Here is a 22,086-nt window from a genome sequence, read left to right on the forward strand (position 1 = left end):
ATCAATTTTGGCCAGCCCCTCTCTCATGCCTCTGTAATTCCCTTTAGTACTGATATATCTGACTTTAACTTCTCCCTCTCAAATTGCATGGTGAATTTATCATATTATGATCACTGCCTCCAAGGGTTCCTTCACCTTAAGCTCCATAATCAAATCTGGTTCATTACACAACAACCAATCCAGAATAACCTTTTTCCTAATGGACCCAACCACAAGCTGCTCTAAAAATCCATATCATGGGTATTCTGCATATTCTCTCTCTTGGGATCCAGCACCAACCTGATTTTCCCAATCTCTTCACATATTGAAATATCCCATGACTATGGTAACGTTACCCTTTTGACATGCTTTTTCTCTTTCTCATTGTAACTTGTAGTCCTGGCTACTGTTCAGAGAACTGTAGGTAACTCCCATCAGGGTCTTTTTAACCCTGCAGTTTCTAAACCCTGCCTACAAGGATTCTACATCTTCCAATCCCAAGACCCCTCTTTCTAAACACCTGATTTAATTTTTTACCATTAGAGCTGCCCCACCCCCTCTGCCCACCTGCCTGTCCTGTCATTACAATGTGTGGCCTTGGATTTTAAGCTCCCAACTAAAACCTTCTTTCAGCCATGATTCAGTGAAGCCCGCGAAGTCGTACCTACCAATCTCTAACTGTGCTACAAGATCATCTACCTTATTCCATGTATTGCGTACATTCAAATATAGCACCTTCAGAACTGTATTCATCACCCTTTTGATCTTTCCCTATATTACACTGCAACTCATCCCACTGACTGCAATTTTGCCCCATCCTTCCTGACAGTCTCACTACACTCTGCATCCACTTGTATGCCAACTGCCCCATCCTCTGCCCTATCACTCTGGTTCCCTACCCCCTGCTAATTTAGTTTAAATCCCCCCCAACAGTTCTAGCAAATCTGCCAGCAAGGATATTGGTCCCCCTCAGATTCAGGGGTAACTCATCCCTTTTATACAGGTCACACCTCCCCCCCAGAAGAGATCCCAATAACTTCCATTGACTTCATCAGATCAGGGCTGTTTTACCACGGCACCCATTACTAATCTCTCTTCAACACATTCCATTGGCATCCAAGGTCCTCGCCTTCACCCTAACTGCACTGTATCCTGCTGATGAACTATTTGACCCTCTCCCATCAGGGAGCAGTCTATGCAGCATCCAGACTCAATAACAGTTACTTTCCTCAAACAATAAGGCTGATTAACACCTCCACCCCGAACTCACCCCTCCACACCCACACCCACAACCACTACTTTATCATTTCCTCTGAGTCACCTTTATCCAGATACTCCTGTACGTAAAGTAACTTTATGGACAATTAATCAATCTATGTATCTAAGTTTTTATGTATTTATATTTATTGTGTTTATATTATTATTGTGCTATGAGTGTTGAGGCATAATTGTAAATGCACAGCTTCGGTGGACAGGGCGTGTTATGCATGAAGGGTTCCTGAACCCCCAATCAGCTATGATATGGTGAGCTTCACTGGGCAAGAGGAATGGAGGCAGGCCCATAACAGGTTGAAAGACTGAGTGAAATCTAACAGTGCACTTGCTGGACTTGTACCAAAACGGCTGGAACAGAGGACACAAGACCAGAGTGGCTGGCCTGCCTTGGTTAGGACCGCTCACAACAACCTGGAGTACGGGCGCCAAGCGGTACGAATTGCTGCCCCACAGAGAAGGAAACCAATAACAGCGGCTCCTCTTCCAGATCCAGCACAGTACTCATGTCCTTATTGAGGACATCTAGGTCGCTCACAACTTGGACCCAGCACCCACCTACAATCACACAACAGAACTGTACAAATGTAACTGTGGTGGATGTATGGAATACTCTGCCCCAGAAGGCTGTGGAGGCCAAGTCTCTGGATGCTTTCAAGAAAGAGATGGATAGAGCTCTTAAAGATAGCGGAATCAAAGGTTATGTGGATAAGGCAGGAACTGGATACTGATTGTGGATGATCAGCCATGATCACAGTGAAAGGTGGTGCTGGCTCGAAGGGCCAAATGGCCTACTCCTGCACCTATTGTTTATTGTCTATTGTCATCGTCAGATACAATGGACAACCAATAATCTCATTCTTTACCTTACTGTGTTTTTTTTGTGCTGCATCATAGAGTCACAGAAACAGGCCCTTCAACCCATCTAGTGTTTGCCAACCATTTAATCTGCCTACTCCCATCAACCTGCACTGGGACCATAGCCCTCCATACCCCTCCCTTCCACGTACCTATCCAAACTTCACTTAAAGGCTGAAATCAAGCTTGCATGCACCACTTGTGATGGCAGCTCATTCCACACTCTCACCACCCTCTGAGTGAAGAAGTTTCCCCGTAAACTTTTCATCTTTCAACCTTAACCCATACCTCTGGTTGTAGTCCCACCCAACCTCAGTGGAAAAAGTCTGCTTGCATTTATCCTGTCTATACCCCTCATAATCAAATCTCCTCTCAATCTTCTACGTTCAAAGAAATCAGATCCGGAGTAACAATTATTTTGTTCTCCTTCACACTTGTGACCTGGAAGTGACATTAAGCAATCTTGACTTGACTGCCTTGCACATTCAGGTGTTGCTTTCTTCTACGGTGAATGATAAATGCAGCTTTTGAAGAATATCCTGAAGGGGGAGCTCAATACAAGAGCACTGGCAGACCCCATTTGCTTTGTTACATGCCGACTTCTAATGATTCATTGTGCTCACTGCTGCATCGAACTCATCCCCAAGCACAATCATCGAGGACCCCCACCATCCAAGGCCATGCTCTCTTCTTGCTACTACCATCAGGCAGGAGGTACAGGAGCCTCAGGCCCCACACCACCAGGTTCAGGGACAGTTATTACCCTACTACCATCAGGCAGGAGGTACAGGAGCCTCAGGCCCCACACCACCAGGTTCAGGGACAGTTATTACCCTACTACCATCAGGCTCCTGAACCAGCATGGATGACTTCACTCACCTCAACTCTGAACTGAATCCACAACCTATAGACTCACTTTAAAGGACTCTGAAACACATGTTCTCAATACTAGAAAGAACTGATTAGGAAGGCTGGCTCTGTTATGGGAGTCAAACTGGACACACTGGGGCTGTGGTAGAACAAAAGACTGTACAGAAAATCCTGCCAATTCTCACCCTCTTCATGTCACCTTGGCTGAACAGAGGAGCACTTTTAGTAATAGACTAAGACAACTGCACTGCTCCATTCTTACCCTCAGGCATTAGGCTTTATAATGAGTCAACTTATAGTCAGGGAAGTGATGGCCCCCTCCTGTCAGAATGTTTGTGGTAACTTATCTTTTTATTCTTTCTACTTCTCTTCTAATATTTGTATATCTATGCGCTTGTAATGCTACTGTGACACTGTAAGTTCCTCTGGGATCAATAAAGTATTTATCTATCTCTCTATTATTTATTTAATTATGTATTTATTTATAATTTGCATAATGCTTTTGTTATGGAAGCACGTATACTAGCTACAGCCTTGAGATTCATCTTCTTACAGGCAGCCACAAAACAAAGAAGCACAATAGAGTCCATTAAAAAAAAAGATCGTCAAACACCCAATATGCAGAACAGAAATCAAACCGTGCCAACAACAGGTATGCCAATAGCATTTGGAACTGAAGTTCAGGAAAGAGAGTCCACAGCCATGAAGCCAGTCATAACTGATGCAGGAGCCTGGTAGTTGCAGGCCACAGCCTCAGTTCAGCGCAGAGACGGGTAAACCTCACAAGCAGGGAGCGGCACACCAGCCTCTCCCTCTCCTCCGGCCCCGACACTCTGACCTTTGCAATCTGGTCCCGTGCTTAAATTGGCCAAACCTTGGGTCATTCCTCACTCTCGAACCCAGTCCCTGGCACTACAGTATGCTCTCGGGCATTTAGGAGTTTATCAACATTTTATCAAAAGTCCAATGACACTCAAACCTGAAGACGAAGTGTTCTCTATTTGTGTCAATTTTGATATAACTTCAGTAAATTTAAATAAGAAGATGGTATAGCAACCAAAAAAAAACTGATCAGTAAATCATCAGAACAACTGAGTGATCACAGGTCATAGGAGTACAATTAGACCATCTGGCCCATTGAAACTGCTCGGTAATTCGACCATGGCTGATACCTGCATTGGCAGTCCCCCTCTTTCCTCCTGTAACCCTTAAACCCCTTTACCAGCCAAGAACCCATCAATCTCATCCTTAAATATATCCAATCACTTGTCCTCCACAGCCACCTGTGCCAATAAATTCCACAGATTCACCACTCCCTGAAAGAAGAAATTTCCTCTTCATCTCTGTTTTAAAAGGATGTCCCTTTATTCTGAAGCCATAACCTCAGATCCTAGACTCTCCTACTAATGGGAACATCCTCTGTACGTTGTCTCTATCCAGGCTTTTCGGTGTCCAGTAGGTTTCAATGAGATGCCCTGTCTCATCCTTCTGAAATCCAACGATTACAGGTTGAGGTAGGGCAAATCTACCTGAGGAATAGGCAGCCAACATTGATTGACTGTGCAACTGACCTACACAGTCAAGGAGCCCAGAATAAACTCCACAATGTGAACCCACAAAGAACAGAGCACAGACTGGAAATACAGACCATAATACCATAAGGCATAGCAACAGAATTAGGCCATTCGGCCCATTGAGTCTGCTCCACCATTTCATCATGGCTGATCTATTTTCCCTCTCAGCTCCGATCTCTTGCCTCCTTCCCGTATCCCTTCATGCCCTGACTAATCAACAATCTATCAACCTCTGCTTTAAATATACCAAATGACTTGGCCTCCACAGCAGTCCGTGGCAACAAATTCCACAGATTCACCACCCTCTGGCTAAAGAAATTCCTCCTCATCTCCATTCCAAATGGACATTCCTCTATTTCCATGGCTGTGCCCTCTGGTCCTAGATTCCGCCACCATATAACGGCGTAACAGTGGACAGATTAACCAGGTCAGTGTCCCATCGAAGTCTGATAAAGTAGACACATTCTGTGTTTAAAACAGGACATGTTCTTTATTCTCAGAGCAGGAGCATCTTCTTACCTCTCACAAAGACATATCCACTATGTTCTTTGTAATCTGCCCCTGTCAGGAGGCACATACTATAGAGACCCTCATCCTCCTTATAGATGTGAGTGAGGGTCAGTGTGGTGGAATATTCCGAGGTCTTAATCTTCACCAAATTAGACTCCTTCACTGGAATTCCTGCAGGTACAATAACGATTAGCATCAGCATTTGCCACGTTGTCTAGCCCACATATTTGCTTCCATTTCAAATGTTATTGCATTTCTGTTGACAGGTCACATCCCATAACAATTGGCACAGGGCTCTTGCTGCAGAAGACAACTCAGCATATGTTATGGATTTCCTTGGCAGCAAGCTAGAATATAAAAGCAGGGACATACTAGAGAGGCTTTATAAAGCACTGGCGATGCCTCACTTGGTGAATTGTGTGCAGTTTTGGCTCCCTTATCTGAGAAAGGAGGTTCACAAAAACGATTCTGGGATCGAAAGAGGTATTTAAAATTATGAGGGGGACAGATAGAGTTGATGTGGATAGGCTTTTTCCATTGAGAGTGGGGGAGATTCAAACAAGAGGACATGAGTTGAGAGTTAAAGGGCAAAAGTTTAGGGGTAACATGAGGGGGAACTTCTTTACTCAGAGAGTGGTGGCTGTGTGGAACGAGCTTCCAGCAGAAGTGGTTGAGGCAGGTTCGATGCTGTCATTTAAAGTTAAATTGGATAGATATATGGACAGGAAAGGAATGGCGGGTTATGGGCTGAGTGCAGGTCAATGGGACTAGGTGAGAGTAAGAGTTCAGCATGGACTAGAAGGGCCGAGATGGCCTGTTTCCGTGCTGTAATTGTTATATGTTATATGAAAGGCTTGTCGTATGAGGAGTGTTTGATGGCTCTGTGCCTCTACTCACTGGAATCTGAAGGATGAGAGGTGACTTCACTGGAACCTAGCAAATGTTGAAAGGCCTTGATAGAGTAGAAGTGGAAAGGATGTTTCCTGTGGTGGGGGAGCCTAAGACAGAAGGACACAGCGTCAGACTAGAGAGACATCTGTTTAGACAGGAAATGAGTAAGCTATTACTGTATTGTGCAATCTGTTACTTTAATTTCTGGGCAACAATATTCACATTAAGTTATCTGACTTCTAACTGTTTGCTCCAGACTATCAGTCCTATCACAGAGCCAGAAGTGGTCACACACTCATTGAACCCTTGTTAACTCAACATGTGAATGCTGATAAGACAAAATAAACAGAAGATAATCTTACAACGTTCCAAGGTCATTCACTGGTTTAAGCAATTCACACTTTACACTGCGATTATAAACTTAATTTACTCTGCTGGCATTGGAGAGGGTGCAGAAGAGTTTCAGGAAAATAATTCTGGGAATGAAAGAGTTAACATATGAGGAGCATTTGAAGGCCCTAGGTCTGTACTTGCTGGAATTTAGAAGGATGTTGGGGAGGTGCAGAATCTCATTGAAACCTATTAAATATTAGTGGATGTAGAGAGGATGTTTCCTATAGTGGGTGAGTCTAGGACCAGAGGGCGCTCGAGTCATGTCCACTTAGACAAGAGATGAGTTGGAACTTGAAGGTAGTGGATCTGTGGAATTCACTGCCACAGACGGCTGTGGAGGCCAAGTCATTGGGTATAATTGAAGCAGAGGTTGATAGGTTGATTGGGTCTTGATTAGTCAGGGTGTCAAAGGTTATGGAGAGAAGGCAGGAGAATGGGGTTAGGAGGGATAATTGGTCAGCCATGATGGAATGGCAGAGTAGCCATGATGGCCTAATTCTGCTCCCATGTCTCATGGTCTGAATTAAGGCAGTCGGCATGACTCAATCTCAGGGAGCAGCAGTGAGAAGAAATGTCATATAGAAAGTGAAAAGCTATTAACACCCACCGTCATGAAGCCAGCAGATCTCTCCCAGGTGTCCTGTCAAGGCCGATGAGAAGGTGCAGCTTAGGGTTAGAGATCCACCCTCCTTCCCGAATGAAGCTCCAAACCCATCAATGATGTCAATGGCTGGCACTATTGGACTGGCTGGAGGAAAGAGTAAGAGGGAGTGATGTTGCTTTCAATTGGTACACAAAACCGTAGCTGCAAAACCAAACAGGACAGTACAGAACCACAAGATGACACAACACAGAGGAGGTTTAACCTCCTCCACATGGATGAGACACCATGCAGAATGGGAAACCATTTTGTCAAAACCTTTCGCTCTGTCCACCACAAAAGGCAGAAATGGCCACCCCATTCCCACTCCCATTCTGACGTGTCGGTCCACGTCCTCCTTCACTATTCCAATGAGGCCACACTCAGATTGGAGGAGTAATGCCTCTTATTCTCTGTCTGGGTAGCCTCCAACCTGATGGCATGAACATCAATCTCTCCAACGTCTGGTAATCTCTCCACCATCCACCTTCCTTCTCCTTCCATTCCCTATTCATGATCCGTCTCACCCCATCTCCTCACCTGCCCATCACCTTACTCTGGCCGCACATTTGACACTGCCATTGAAATGGTTAATACAACGGACAACCTGCTAGAGGCATTCAGAGGGTCAAGCAACACCTGTGGGGGTGGGGGGGGGAGAGGAATTGTCAAACATTTAGAATAGAGGGATGTCAGAGGTAGTTTTTCACTCAGAGAGTGGCAGATGCCTGGAATGTACTGCTTGGTATGGTGATAGAGCCAAATACATCAGAGACTTTTAAGAGACATTTAGATAGGCACATGGATGTGAGGAGGATGGAGGGATATGGACGTTGTGTAGGTAGGAAGGATTAGTTTTTGTGTTTTTTTTAGTTTTTTAGCTGGCTCAGCATGACATTGTGGGTCAAAGGGCCGGTTCCTGTACTGTACTCTTCACTGTTCTATGTTCTTTTACCTACAGTGTCGTGAGACAGTGGAATGAACTGCCAGCACAAGAGGTGCATACCAGCTCAATTTCAATGTTTAAGAGTAGCATGGATGGTAGAGGTATGGAGACCTATGGTCCCAGGAAAGGTTGACGGGAGCAGGCAGTTTAAATGGTTTCAGCATGGACTATTTGGGCAGAAGGGCCTGTTTCTCTGCTGTACTTTCTATGACTCTCTGACTCTACTGACCAGGGTGAATTAGACAGCCAATCCAATTCACCAAGAGCATTAAAATGATAGAATCATGGCATCACCACCGCACAGAAATGTATTCTTTTGACCCAAGGTGTAAATGCCAGTTTTTGTGGACATGTTACTCCTGCTCACCACGTTCTTTTGCTCTGCTCTTTTGCTCATCGTACTGATAATTGGTTTCACTCATGTTCCCAGTGAAAATCCCAGTGGACCACGAATCCTCCAGTGGTACTGGCAATGCATTTCAGCTTGTAAGGTTTTGCGATTTATTCATCTCTTGGATCTTGATTTTACACTCACCCATAACTGCGCTTGAGATGGAGATTCAGAATCAGATTTATTTATCACATGCACGGCAAAACATTTGGTGTGGTAGGGTGGAGATATGTCTCTACCAAAGGAGGAGGAATAAGACGCTCCTTCACTCCGCTAGCCTGCAGGTCACCCTTGGGCAAAGTGTAGCACCTGCTTAGCCCTCGATCAGGGTCACGTGATGCCATGGGATCAGGTGGTGGATGGTGGTACGAGCAGCTGGTGCACATCACAAGTCCTGGTTATGTGACCACTGACGCCAGGCAGACAATCTCTGAGGAGTATTGATAATGGCTGGGGTCTCCCATCTTGTAAAGACACTGCCCAGAAGAAGGCAATGACAAACCACTTCTGTAGAAAAGTTTGCCAAGAACAATCATGATCATGGAAAGACCACGACTGCCCATGTCATACGACATGGCACATAATGATGATGTCATACGACATGGCACATAATGATGATGTCATACAACACAGCACATAATGATGATGATGATGACATTGTGGTATTTATTGTCCATTCCTAATTGTCCTTGACCTGACTGGATTGCTTGGAGATTTCACAGGGCAAAGGGCAACATGGTAGCCTAGCGTTTAATGTAACAATAGACATTAGGTGCAGAAGTAGGCCATTCAGCCCTTCGAGCCAGCACCACCATTCACTGTGATCTTGGCTGATCATCCACAATCAGTATCCTTTTCCTGCCTTCTCCCCATATCCCTTCACTCCGCTATCTTTTAAAGCTCTATCTAACTCTTTCTTGAAAGAATCCAGAGAATTGGCTTCCACTGCCTTCTGATGCAGAGCATTCCACAGAACCACAACTCTCTGTGTGAAAAAGTTTTTCCTCAACTCCGTTCTAAATTGTCTACCCCTTATTCTTAAACTGTGGCCTCTGGTTCTTGACTCCCCCAACATCGGGAACATGCTTTCTGCCTCTAGCGTGTCCAATCCCTTAATAATCTTATATGTTTCAATCAGATCCCCTCTCATCCTTCTAACTTCCAGTGTATACAACCCCAGTCGCTCAAATCTTTCAACATATGCAAGTCCCGCCATCCCGGGAATTAACCTCGTGAACCTACGCTGCACTCCCTCAATAGCTAGAGTGCCCTGAAAGGAGAATATAGGGAGCTAGGAAGGGAGTTGAGAAAAAGGACCGCAAAGGTAGTAATCTCGGGATTACTGCCTGTGCCGCGCGACAGTGAGAGTAGGAAGGCGATGAGGTGGAGGATAAATGCGTGGCTGAGGGATTGGAGCAGGGGGCAGGGATTCAAGTTTTTGGATCATTGGGACCTCTTTTGGCGCAGGCGTGACCTGTACAAAAAGGACGGGTTACACTTGAATCCTAGGGGGACCAATATCCTGGCAGGGAGATTAACAAGGGCTACTGAGGTGACTTTAAACTAGAATGGTTGGGGGGTGGGAATCAAATTAAAGAGGCTAGGCGAGAGGAGGTTAGTTCACAACAGGGGATGGGAACCAGTGCAGAGAGACAGAGGGGTGTAAAGTGAGGGTAGAAGCAAAAAGTACTAAGGAGGAAAGTAAAAGTGGCAGGCCGACAAATCCAGGGCAAGCATTAAAAAGGGCCACTTTTCAACATAATTGTATAAGGGCTAAGAGAGTTGTAAAAGAGCGCCTGAAGGCTTTGTGTGTCAATGCAAGGAGCATTCGTAATAAGGTGGATGAATTGAAAGTGCAGATTGTTATTAATGATTATGATATAGTTGGGATCACAGAGACATGGCTCCAGGGTGACCAAGGATGGGAGCTCAACATTCAGGGATATTCAATATTCAGGAGGGTTAGACATGAAAGAAAAGGAGGTGGGGTGGCGTTGCTGGTTAAAGAGGAGATTAACGCAATAGAAAGGAAGGACATAAGCCGGGAAGATGTGGAATCGATATGGGTAGAGCTGCGTAACACTAAGGGGCAGAAAACGCGGTGGGAGTTGTGTACAGACCACCTAACAGTAGTAGTGAGGTTGGGGATGGCATTAAACAGGAAATTAGAAATGTGTGCAATAAAGGAACAGCAGTTATAATGGGTGACTTCAATCTACATGTAGACTGGGTGAACCAAATTGGTAAAGGCGCTGAGGAAGAGGATTTCTTGGAATGTATGCGGGATGGTTTTTTGAACCAACATGTCGAGGAACCAACTAGAGAGCAGGCTATTCTGGACTGGGTTTTGAACAATGAGGAAGGGTTAATTAGCAATCTTGTCGTGAGAGGCCCCTTGGGTAAGAGTGACCATAATATGGTGGAATTCTTCATTAAGATGGAGAGTGCCATAGTTAATTCAGAAACAAACTTCTGAACTTAAAGAGGGGTAACTTTGAAGGTATGAGACGTGAATTAGCTAAGATAGACTGGCAAATGACACTTAAAGGGTTGACGGTGGATATGCAATGGCAAGCATTTAAAGGTTGCATGGATGAACTACAACAATTGTTCATCCCAGTTTGGCAAAAGAATAAATCAAGGAAGGTAGTGCACCCGTGGCTGACAAGAGAAATTAGGGATAGTATCAATTCCAAAGAAGAAGCATACAAATTAGCCAGAGAAAGTGGCTCACCTGAGGACTGGGAGAAATTCGGAGTTCAGCAGAGGAGGACAAAGGGCTTAATTAGGAAGGGGAAAAAAGATTATGAGAGAAAACTGGCAGGGAACATAAAACTGACTGTAAAAGCTTTTATAGATATGTAAAAAGGAAAAGACTGGTAAAGACAAATGTAGGTCCCCTGCAGACAGAAACAGGTGAATTGATTATGGGGAGCAAGGACATGGCAGACCAATTGAATAATTACTTTGGTTCTGTCTTCACTAAGGAGGACATAAATAATCTTCCAGAAATAGTAGGGGACAGAGGGTCCAGTGAGATGGAGGAACTGAGCGAAATACATGTTAGTAGGGAAGTGGTGTTAGGTAAATTGAAGGGATTGAAGGCAGATAAATCCCCAGGGCCAGATGGTCTGTATCCCAGAGTGCTTAAGGAAGTAACCCAAGAAATAGTGGATGCATTAGTGATAATTTTTCAAAACTCATTAGATTCTGGACTAGTTCCTGAGGATTGGAGGGTGGCTAATGTAATCCCACTTTTTAAAAAAGGAGGGAGAGAGAAACCAGGGAATTATAGACCGGTTAGCCTAACGTCAGTGGTGGGGAAACTGCTGGAGTCAGTTATCAAAGGTGTGATAACAGCACATTTGGAAAGTGATGAAATCATTGGACAAAATCAGCATGGATTTATGAAAGGAAAATCATGTCTGACAAATCTCATAGAATTTTTTGAGGATGTAACTAGTAGAGTGGATAGGGGAGAACCAGTGGATGTGGTATATTTGGATTTTCAGAAGGCTTTTGACAAGATCCCACACAGGAGATTAGTGTGCAAACTTAAAGCACACGGTATTGGGGGTAAGGTATTGATGTGGATAGAGAATTGGTTAGCAGACAGGAAGCAAAGAGTGGGAATAAACGGGACCTTTTCAGAATGGCAGGTGGTGACTAGTGGGGTACCGCAAGGCTCAGTGCTGGGACCCCAGTTGTTTACAATATATATTAATGACTTGGATGAGGGAATTAAATGCAGCATCTCCAAGTTTGCGGATGACACGAAGCTGGGTGGCAGTGTTAGCTGTGAGGAGGATGCTAAGAGGATGCAGAGTGACTTGGATAGGTTGGGTGAGTGGGCAAATTCATGGCAGATGCAATTTAATGTGGATAAATGTGAAGTTATCCACTTTGGTGGCAAAAATAGGAAAACAGATTATTATCTGAATGGTGGCCCACTAGGAAAAGGGGAGGTGCAACGAGACCTGGGTGTCATTATACACCAGTCATTGAAAGTGGGCATGCAGGTACAGCAGGCGGTGAAAAAGGCGAATGGTATGCTGGCATTTATAGCGAGTACAGCGAGTATATTCGAGTACAGGAGCAGGGAGGTACTACTGCAGTTGTACAAGGCCTTGGTGAGACCACACCTGGAGTATTGTGTGCAGTTTTGGTCCCCTAATCTGAGGAAAGACATCCTTGCCATAGAAGGAGTACAAAGAAGGTTCACCAGATTGACTCCTGGGATGGCAGGACTTTCATATGAAGAAAGACTGGATGAACTGGGCTTGTACTCGTTGGAATTTAGAAGATTGAGGGGGATCTGATTGAAACGTATAAAATCCTAAAGGGATTGGACAGGCTAGATGCAGGAAGATTGTTCCCGATGTTGGGGAAGTCCAGAACGAGGGGTCACAGTTTGAGGATAAAGGGGAAGCCTTTTAGGACCGAGATTAGGAAAAACTTCTTCACACCGAGAGTGGTGAATCTGTGGAATTCTCTGCCACAGGAAACAGTTGAGGCCAGTTCATTGGCTATATTTAAGAGGGAGTTAGATATGGCCCTTGTGGCTACGGGGATCAGGGGGTATGGAGGGAAGGCTGGGGCGGGGTTCTGAGTTGGATGATCAGCCATGATCATAATAAATGGCGGTGCAGGCTCGAAGGGCCGAATGGCCTACTCCTGCACCTATTTTCTATGTTTCTATATTTCTATGTTGTGCATTTTTCCCCCGTGACTGTGTGTGTTTCCTCCGGGTGCTCTGCTGTCCTCCCACATTCCCAACTCGTATGGGTTACAGTTAGTAAGTTGTAAGCGTGTTATGTTGGCACCACTAGCACAGAGACACGTGCAGACTGCCCCCAGCACATCCTCGGACTGTGTTGGCCATTGACACACTCGACACATTTCACTGTATGTTTCAATGTTCGTGCAGCAAATAAAGCTAATCTCTAAATCTACAGGTTTGTATTGCTGGTGTCGTTCAACTTTTGCCTCTCAAAGTCGAACCCTAAGTCTCCGGCGTGAGAGGTGGAAACGGGTAAGGCTGGCCAACAGGGATCTGGTGAGGCCGTACAAACCAATCCCCTGTACAGGGGATACAATGGATTGCAGAAACAGTGATGACCCCAACCAGACCATCGACTTCAGGCGACGATGGAGACGGGACGTCACCGATGACTTGTGCTCCACTGGGAGCTGAGGGCCCGAGTAAGTCAGTTAGTAAGTTGTTCACTTTTAGATTATTTTAAATAACATTCCGATTTGTATTTCACACTTACATTATTACGTTAGCTGACATAAAACTGTGAGAGTCACAAAGGCAAAATTAAAACCATTTCTGGCTAAATCATTATACTCCTATCCTGCAGCTCCACTGGTGAAAGGATTAACAACTCTTGGGTGGGGTGGGGGCCTGGCCTAGTAGCATGACAGTTAGCATATCGCTACTGTGCTACTCCGAGCAGACTGAATGGGCCGAATGGGGTATGTCTTATTATAGCACCAGTGACATGGGTTCTATTCCCACCACTGTTAGTAAGTAGTTTGTCCTCCACAGGACCGCGGGGGTTTCCTCTGAATACTCGGGATTCCTCCTATGCTTCAAAGATGGACGAGTTAGTTGGTTAGTTGGTTAGATGAGTGTAATTGGGCCATTGAGCCAGAAGGGTCTGTCACTGTACTGTATCTCCGAATTATAAATAAATTGTTGCTTGCCTGGAGGCACACGTCACTTACCTTTCAGCCCAACAGAGTCACTGCCTGCGTCCGAGCCTTCATATTCTGTAAAAGATCACAAATTAAAGTGTCGAAGGAAATTTGGTGAACATGGAGACCCAGCTCAGAACTTCAAAGTAATTTTTTTAAATCAAAGTACGTATATATCACCCTATACAACCGTGACATCCATTTTCTTGCAGACATTCACAGAAGATCAAAGAAATACATTGGATTCTGGTTAGATGAGACACATTGAGGCCAGTAGTTTTTGGCCCAATTAAGTGGTTGTCCCAATTAGCCAAAGTTTTATGGAAAGAGTTAAAAGGTATAAAAGAGACAAACTACCATTTAACTGACTAACAATGTATGTATTTAAATGAAATACAGCACAAGCTAGAACACTACCAATGCCTCCACAGTACTGTAAAACTGTGTATGTTCCCAATAGTTATTGATGGAGAAATTAATGTAGTGTACCCTGCCATGTTCTTTTGATTGACTGCATATAAACAAAATCAACATAGACACTTAGTGCAGATAATGGACTGCCTTCATACAATGCTTTCGACGATTGCATCCTACAAATCTTCACTTTCATTGTAACATTCAAGATGATTGTCACTACCTTCAAATTCCTCATAGTTCCTAACTTGTTGAGGTAGTGAACTTGTTTCATTTTTAATCCCAGCTGTTCCTGACATCTCTAAGACTGAATGCTTAAAAATGCAGTGAGGCTTAACAGTTCTGAATTGTCTTACTGCTTATTTCTCAGTAACTATCAGTGACAAAAATTGCTGCGTTTTGAACACAAAACACTCAATTGAAGCAATTTAAAAACTGTTTGTTTGAAGCACAATGTAGTTGTCTATTGGACACACAAGTGCATGAGACTGACGCAAGTTAGAAACTGCTCAGCAACAGCCTTCTGTCCCAACTAAGTGGTACAGTGTCCTAAATAAAGGAATCCCATCAATTTTGTCAATTTGTTTTTATTCTTTAACAGTGCCCCACCTAAGAATCTACCCTGATTAACTGGTGGCCCAATTATCTGGAATCCACTGTACAATAGATTCAATGAAAAAAGGCACACAAACAACCAGTGTGCAAAAGAAGACATAGAGTGCAAATACAAAAATAATAATAATAATAATTAAATAGATAGATATTACTGAGAACATGAGTTGTAGAGTCCTTGAAAGTGAGTCCAGATGTTGTGAAATCAATTCAGTTTTGAAGTGAGTGAATAAATGGCTTTGTTGCCAAGTTTTCAAGTGATATGAAGATTAATGGAGGGGCAGGTAGTTCTCAGGAAACAGGTCGGCTGCAGAAGGACTTGGACAGATTAAGAGAATGGGCAAGAAAGTGGTGAATGAAATACAATGTTGGTAGTAGAAATAAATGTGCAGACTATTTTCTAAACAGGGAGAAAATCCAAAAATCTGAGATGCAAAGGACTTAGAGCCCTTGTGAAGAACACTCTAAAGGTTAACTTGCAGGTTGAGTCGGTGGTGGGGAAGGCAGGTAGGATGTTGGCATTCATTTCAGGAGGTCTAGAACACAAGGACAGGGGCGTGATACTGAGGTTTCATTCTTGAAAAACTCACACTTCCCTCTCTTTGCGCGTGGACGTACACATTCAGCCAGGGAAGCCCTTTACCAAGGATCTGGAGATGCTCTTCATAATTTTTGCCAGTCTCAATGATGTCATCACAATAACATTGTGTTCCTGAGATATCTTGGAACACTTGGGCCAAACTGCTGGAGCTGATGTGACGCCAAAGACAAAATGATTGCACTGGAACAGTCCCTACGGAGTGTTGATTGTGAGGAACTTCCTGCTTGACTCCTCAATCTCCATTTGCAGATCGGCTTGAGACAAGTCAAATCTTTGAAAACCTCTCCCCACCTGCCAAAGATGCAAAAATGTCTTCCATCCACCATAGGGGATACTCCACAGTACGTAGCACTGGGTTGATGCTCACTTTGAAATCTCCACATATGTGAACAGCTCTGCCCTTCCCTTTCTTGATCACTGGGACAATGCGTGTGGCCCAGTTGCTCCACTCAACCTTGGAGAGAATTCCAGACACCTCTAAGTTCTGAAGGCCAGCATCCACTTTAGGATGCAATACACAAGGCACTGGACACGCTTTGAGGAATCTTGGTGTTGCTGTTTCATCCAGTTCAATTCTGGCCTTCATGCCTCTGAGTTTATTAATCCCCTTCTCAAAACACTTTTCATTAGCATTAAGTAGCCGTGCCAGTCTCTCGTTAGTGCCACTATTTGGACTGCTGTTGCCTGTGGATGTCGCACTGAGAGCTTTGATTGAGTGCCAGTCTAGTTGGATTTTTCTCAACCATTCCCATCTGAAAAGTGCTGGCCCTCTGCCTTCCAATACATAAAGCTCTAACTGTTGTGTTTGGCCTCCATTCATCACACTTACTTTCAGTTTGCCTTTGGGAGACACTTTTTCTCCTGTGTAGGTCTTTAGCATCACTAACGGTATCTTAGAAAACAGTCTGTCGTGGTCAGCCTCTGAAATTATAGACAAAGCTGAACCTATATCCAGATTCATTTTCCATTTTACACCAGACACATTTATTGTGATTCATATTATATTGCAATCTGCTTCAGTTCTAGGCATGGCTGTTCACTTTTGTCAGACTCTATATTGTCTGATTCTGCTTTACATTCGCTTTTATGCATTTGCTTATTTTTGTGTTTGAGACCTTTCGCTTGGTTGTGCTTTCTGTCTGTCCTGCACACTCTCTCTATGTCTGTGACATTTCCTGCAGACTTTTTCTTTGAACCAACAGCCATTGCATCATGGGAAGATTTGCCACATCAAGAACATCTTTGGCTTTTTGCACCATTCGGGGACATTTTGTGCATTTCACATTCTAACCTCCCTTTCTGTCGTTCTGCTGTAGTCTCTAACGATATTGCAATGGTCAATGCCCGTTCTGAGGTTAGTAGTTTGTGTCTCTGCAGAATCTTGTGTCTCCAGTTGGTTGGGATGTGCTGGTAGTTTTCCAGCCATGAGCACCAGCAGACCGGAATATTATGCAGTTTATACACAGCTGTTGGCCATCGGCATAATTGGATGAGGTCAAGATTCAAGATCGTTTATTGTCATTCATCATTACATGAGTGTAAGGAGAAGGAAGTGACTGTTACTCTGGATCTGACGCAGCATAAAAACCACAACAAGCCCAACAAACACAATAAAATGTACAACAAATAAAAAATACATAAGGTTAGTTTACGTACATAAACTGGTTATAAGGTTGGTTTACGTATATAGACTGGTTATAAGACCAGAACACATGGGAGCAGAATTAGGCCATTCGGCCCAATGAGTCTGCTCCGCCATTCCATCATGGCTGACTTATCCTTCTCAACCCCATTCTCCTGCCTTCCCCCCCGTGACATTTGATGGCCTGACTAATCAAGAACCTATCAACCTATCAATGTTCTCAATGATTGGGGCTCCACAGCCGTCTATGACAAAGAATTTGACAGATTTACCACCCTCTGGGTAAAGAAATTCCTCGCCATCTCTCTTCTAACAGGATGTCCATCTCTTCTGAGGCTGTGTTCTCTGGTCCTAGACTCCCCCACTATTGGAAACGTCTTCTCCACATCCACTCAAAGATCAAAAAGTTCAAAGTAAATTTATTATCAAAGTACCTATGGGTCCCATGTCTAATGGTCTCATTATACTTAAGGTGGAAGTTGATCGTTTCCTGTTCGGTCAGGGCATCAAAGGATATGGCAAGGATTCAGATGTACAGGGTTGAGTGGGATTCGGGATCTGTCATGATGGAATGGCGAAGCAGATTCGATGGGCTGAATATCCTAATTCTACTATGTCTTATGGTCTTATCGCCTTATTAAGGTCACCATATACAGCCCTGAGGTTCATTTTCTTGTAGGCATACTCAATAAATCTAATAACCGTAACAATGAAAGATTGCACCAATAGGGCAGACATGCAGTGTGCCAGGTCCATCAATATTCAATAGGTTTCAATGAGGTTCTCTCTCATTTTTCTAAACTCCAGCGAGTACAGGCCCAGAGCTGTTAAACACTCCTCACATGTTAACCCTTTCATTCTCTGAATAATTCCTGCGAACCACCTCTGAACTCTATTCAAAGCCAGCGCATCTATTCCTAGATAAGGGGCCTGTAACTTCTCACAATACTCCAAGTGCGGTCTGACCAATGCCTTATAAAGCCATAAAATTATCGACATAAAAAAGTGCAAGAAGAGAACAAGATAGTGAGGTCGTGTCCATGGACTGTTCAGAAACCTGTTACAGAAGGGAAGAAGCTGCTCCTAAAATGTTTGTCCAAATCAGAATCATGTTCGTTATCGCTGACCTACCAGTTGTGAAATGTGTTGCTCTGCAAAAGTGGGACAGTGCAAAGACATAATATTACTATAAATCATGACAAATTAGCAGGAATAGAAATGTTGTGTTCTGCACAGCACATCAAACTTCTTTGATATGTTGATCACTCGAAGTTGCCACACAGTTTAGAGACAAGAGGGAGACTTACTGTTCACAAGGACTGTAGCATAGGACGATGCCTCCCCATGGGGATTTGTGGCTATTGCAGAATACTCGCCAGAATCCTTTGGGCTGCATCTAGTAATCAGAGAGAGGCCGAGTTATTTCGACATCACAGCTAGTGTGTAGGAAGAGAAGTAGAGAAGACAGGTACTTGACAACGGAGGTGGCCAATACCTAGGCAGCAAGCACTATTATCGTACAGTTATTATCAAAGCATCTATACCTTCTTCAACCTTGAGATTTGTCTCATTACAGGCAGCCACAGGACACATAAATCTCAAAAGAATCCATTAAAGCAAAAGACCATCACACACAGAGAGAAAAAAAGTGGAGCAAACTATCACAGAAATTTTCCCACAACTAGTGGGACTCTTTCAAGAACTCTTCATCTCATGTTCTCGATATTTATTGTTTATTTGTTTATCATAACTATTTCCCTCTTTTGTTTTGTATTTGCAGTCTTTTACACACAGAATGTTCACTCTATTGGGTGCAGACTTTCATTGATTTACTGAGTATGCCCACAAGAAAATGAATCTCAGGGTTATATTGTGACACTTATGTATTCTGATAGTAAGTTTACTTTGAACTTTGAAGTTTAGTGTTCAATAGATTAGACGACGATTACCAGCGCTGCAGTGCAGTGGTCAGTGTAATGCTATTAAAGCTCTGGTGACCCAGGTTCAATTCCTGCTGCTGACTGTACGTTCTGCCCATGACCTCGTGGGTTTCCTCCACGTACCCCTGTTTCCTTCCGCATTCCAAAGACATATGGGTTAGTAGGTTAATTGGTCACATGGGTGTAATTGGGTGGGGCAGGCTCGTTGATTGGTCACATGGGTGCAATTGGGTGGGGCAGACTTGTTGATTGGTCACATGGGTGTAATTGGGTGGGGCAGACTCATTGATTGGTCACATGGGTGTAATTGAGTGGGGCAGACTCATTGATTGGTCACATGGGTGTAATTGGACAGGGCAGGCTCGTTGATTGGTCACATGGGTGCAATTGGGTGGGGCAGACTCGTTGATTGGTCACATGGGTGCAACTGGGCGGGGCAGGCTCATTGATTGGTCACATGGGTGCAATTGGGCGGGGCATACTTGTTGATTGGTCACATGGGTGTAATTGGGCAGAGTAGGCTCGTTGATTGGTCACATGGGTGCAATTGGGCGGGGCAGACTTGTTGATTGGTCACATGGGTGTAATTGGGCGGGGCAGGCTCATTGGGCCGGAAGGGCCCGTTACTGTGCTGTATCGTTAAATAAATAAAATTTTTAAAACAGTAGACTGTTTGATACTTGGCCTTAGCAACTGGTTAAACAAAAAAATTATTTTATCAGGAGCACTGCATACCCAGTGTCATTAGAATTACCAAGGATTCCACCCACCCATCCAGTATCCTCTTTGACTTTCTACTATCAGGCAGAGATTCCGATGCATAAAAACAAGAACAGTCAGGATGGGACCATTTTACCATGGGCCGTTAGTCTTCTGAATCCCTGCCACATCACATGCAGGAAGCGTCACCGGATGATTTGTACTGTACCCTACAATATTTAATTTATGCACTTTACTTTGATTATCTATGCATAATTCATTTGTAGATTTAATTCTTACTTTCCAAAGTTATTGCGTGTTACGCGTACTACTGCGCTTTACACCCTGGTCCAGAAAAATGTCGTCTCGTTTGACGGTATACATGTATATAGTTAAGTGACAACAAATGTGACTTGCAACACACACAAAATGCTGGGGGAGCTCAGCAGGCCAGGAAGCATCTAGGGAAAAGAGTACAGTCGATGTTTCAGGTGGAGACCCTTCATCAGGACCAAAATATTGATTGTATCCTTTTCTATAGATGCTGCCTGGCCTGCAGAGTTCCTCCAGCATTTTCTGAGTGTTGCTTGGAGTTCCAGTATTTGCAGATTTTTTCTTGTTTATAAATGTGACTTGATTTGATTTGATTTGATTTGATATTATTGTAATCTAGCAGACTGGATCATCATCAGTCCTGATGAAGGGTCTCGGCTTGAAACGTCGACTGTTTATTCCTCTCCACAGATGCTGCCTGCCCTGCTGAGTTCCTCCAGCATTTTGTGTGTGTTGCCTCCAAACTATGGTCTTATCAGGATTCATTCTGCATGTAATGACAAATCCATTTTGGCAATGGTTGAGGAGTACAAACAAAGTGCTGAAGGCACTCAGCAGGTCGGTCAGCATCCATGGAGGAGAATAAACGACCACTAGTTTGGGTGAGAGCTGATGAAAGGTCAAAGAACCAAAGAAACTTTTACCACCTTTTGGTGATTGTAAGGGAACTTCTAAGAGATAAGACATAATCGCTCTGAAGGAATCTACACTTTAGTAGGTACACCTGCTCGTTCATGCAAATATATAATCAGCCAATCATCTGGCAGCAACTCAATGCATCAAAGCATGCAGACATGGTCAAGAGGTTCAGTTGCTGTTCAGACCAAGCATCGGAATGGGGAAGAAATGTGATCTAAGTGACTTTGACTACGAAATGATTGTTGATGTCAGATGGGGTGGTTTGAGGGTCTAAGAAACAGCTGATTTCCTGGGATCTTCATGCATATCAGTGTCTAAAGGTCACAGAAAATGGTGCGAGAAAGAAATAAACATCTAGTGAGCGGCAGTTCTGTGGGTGAAAACGCCTTGTTAATGAGAGAGGTCAGAGGATGGCCAGACTGGTTCAAGCTGACAGTAACTCAAATAACCACACGTTACAACAGTGGTGTGCAGAAGAGCATCTCTGAACGCACTGCATTTTAAACCTTGAAGTGGATGGGCTACAGCAGCAGAAGATCATGAACATAGACTCAGTGACCATTACTCAGTACAGGAGGTATCCATTGAGTGTTTTATTCCAACATTCTGTTAAAGGAATCAAGACATAAATCAGGTTTCACTTGTGAAGGATGGACATCATGTTTTCTCCATTCTGTCCCATATTTTTGTTTCAGTTACTGTATGTATGTACATGACTCTCAGAAAACTTACCTACTAATCTCAAGTATCTGTAAGCCAACTTTGTTCTCAATTGTGTACTTTCCTGGAACATCTTCTGGTTTAATCAGAATTCCATCCTTGTACCTGACGGAAACAATGTTAGATTGAGTTCTCACTGGGAGCCCTGTCCTGCTCAGAGTATCAAACAACACAGTGTTGAGATTACACTGTCTGCTAAAGTAATTCAGTCCCTGAGTCGAGGGGTTGTCTATTTGTGGAGTCTTCAGGTGGCCGTAGAAACCAATCCAGATACACCTACTCATTCCCTTAATGGAGAATGCCTATGCGTGATTTTGTTTAACGCGGGGAGGCTGATGCACGGGCAGCCTCCACGTGGTCTTTGTCAGACCGGGGTCAGGGTCGAGTGGCATGGGGTGCAAGGTGACTGGGGGTTCTTCACTGCTGCAGTCTTCCTCCGTCGTCACCGCTATTGTGATGCGT

At 44.0% G+C, this 22,086-nt stretch overlaps 1 protein-coding gene across 4 annotated transcripts in view; it reads right to left on the minus strand.

The window, feature by feature from the left end:
* myom3 (myomesin 3) overlaps nucleotides 1–22,086 on the minus strand; it is a 121,237-nt gene that overhangs the window by 84,431 nt on the left and 14,720 nt on the right. For 3 of the 4 annotated variants that reach the window (XM_072246907.1, XM_072246905.1, XM_072246906.1), the window contains exons 5-9: nucleotides 21,637–21,729; nucleotides 18,601–18,689; nucleotides 14,055–14,099; nucleotides 6,955–7,095; nucleotides 5,073–5,234 (exon numbers count right to left, since the gene is read on the minus strand). In XM_072246907.1, the coding sequence (XP_072103008.1) occupies nucleotides 5,073–5,234; nucleotides 6,955–7,095; nucleotides 14,055–14,099; nucleotides 18,601–18,689; nucleotides 21,637–21,729 (530 nt within the window). The remainder of the gene's footprint in view (nucleotides 1–5,072; nucleotides 5,235–6,954; nucleotides 7,096–14,054; nucleotides 14,100–18,600; nucleotides 18,690–21,636; nucleotides 21,730–22,086) is intronic. The other variant, XM_072246908.1, reaches the window with a different exon arrangement.

Source organism: Mobula birostris, chromosome 29 (assembly GCF_030028105.1).
Source record: "Mobula birostris isolate sMobBir1 chromosome 29, sMobBir1.hap1, whole genome shotgun sequence".
Lineage (NCBI taxonomy): Eukaryota > Metazoa > Chordata > Chondrichthyes > Myliobatiformes > Myliobatidae > Mobula > Mobula birostris.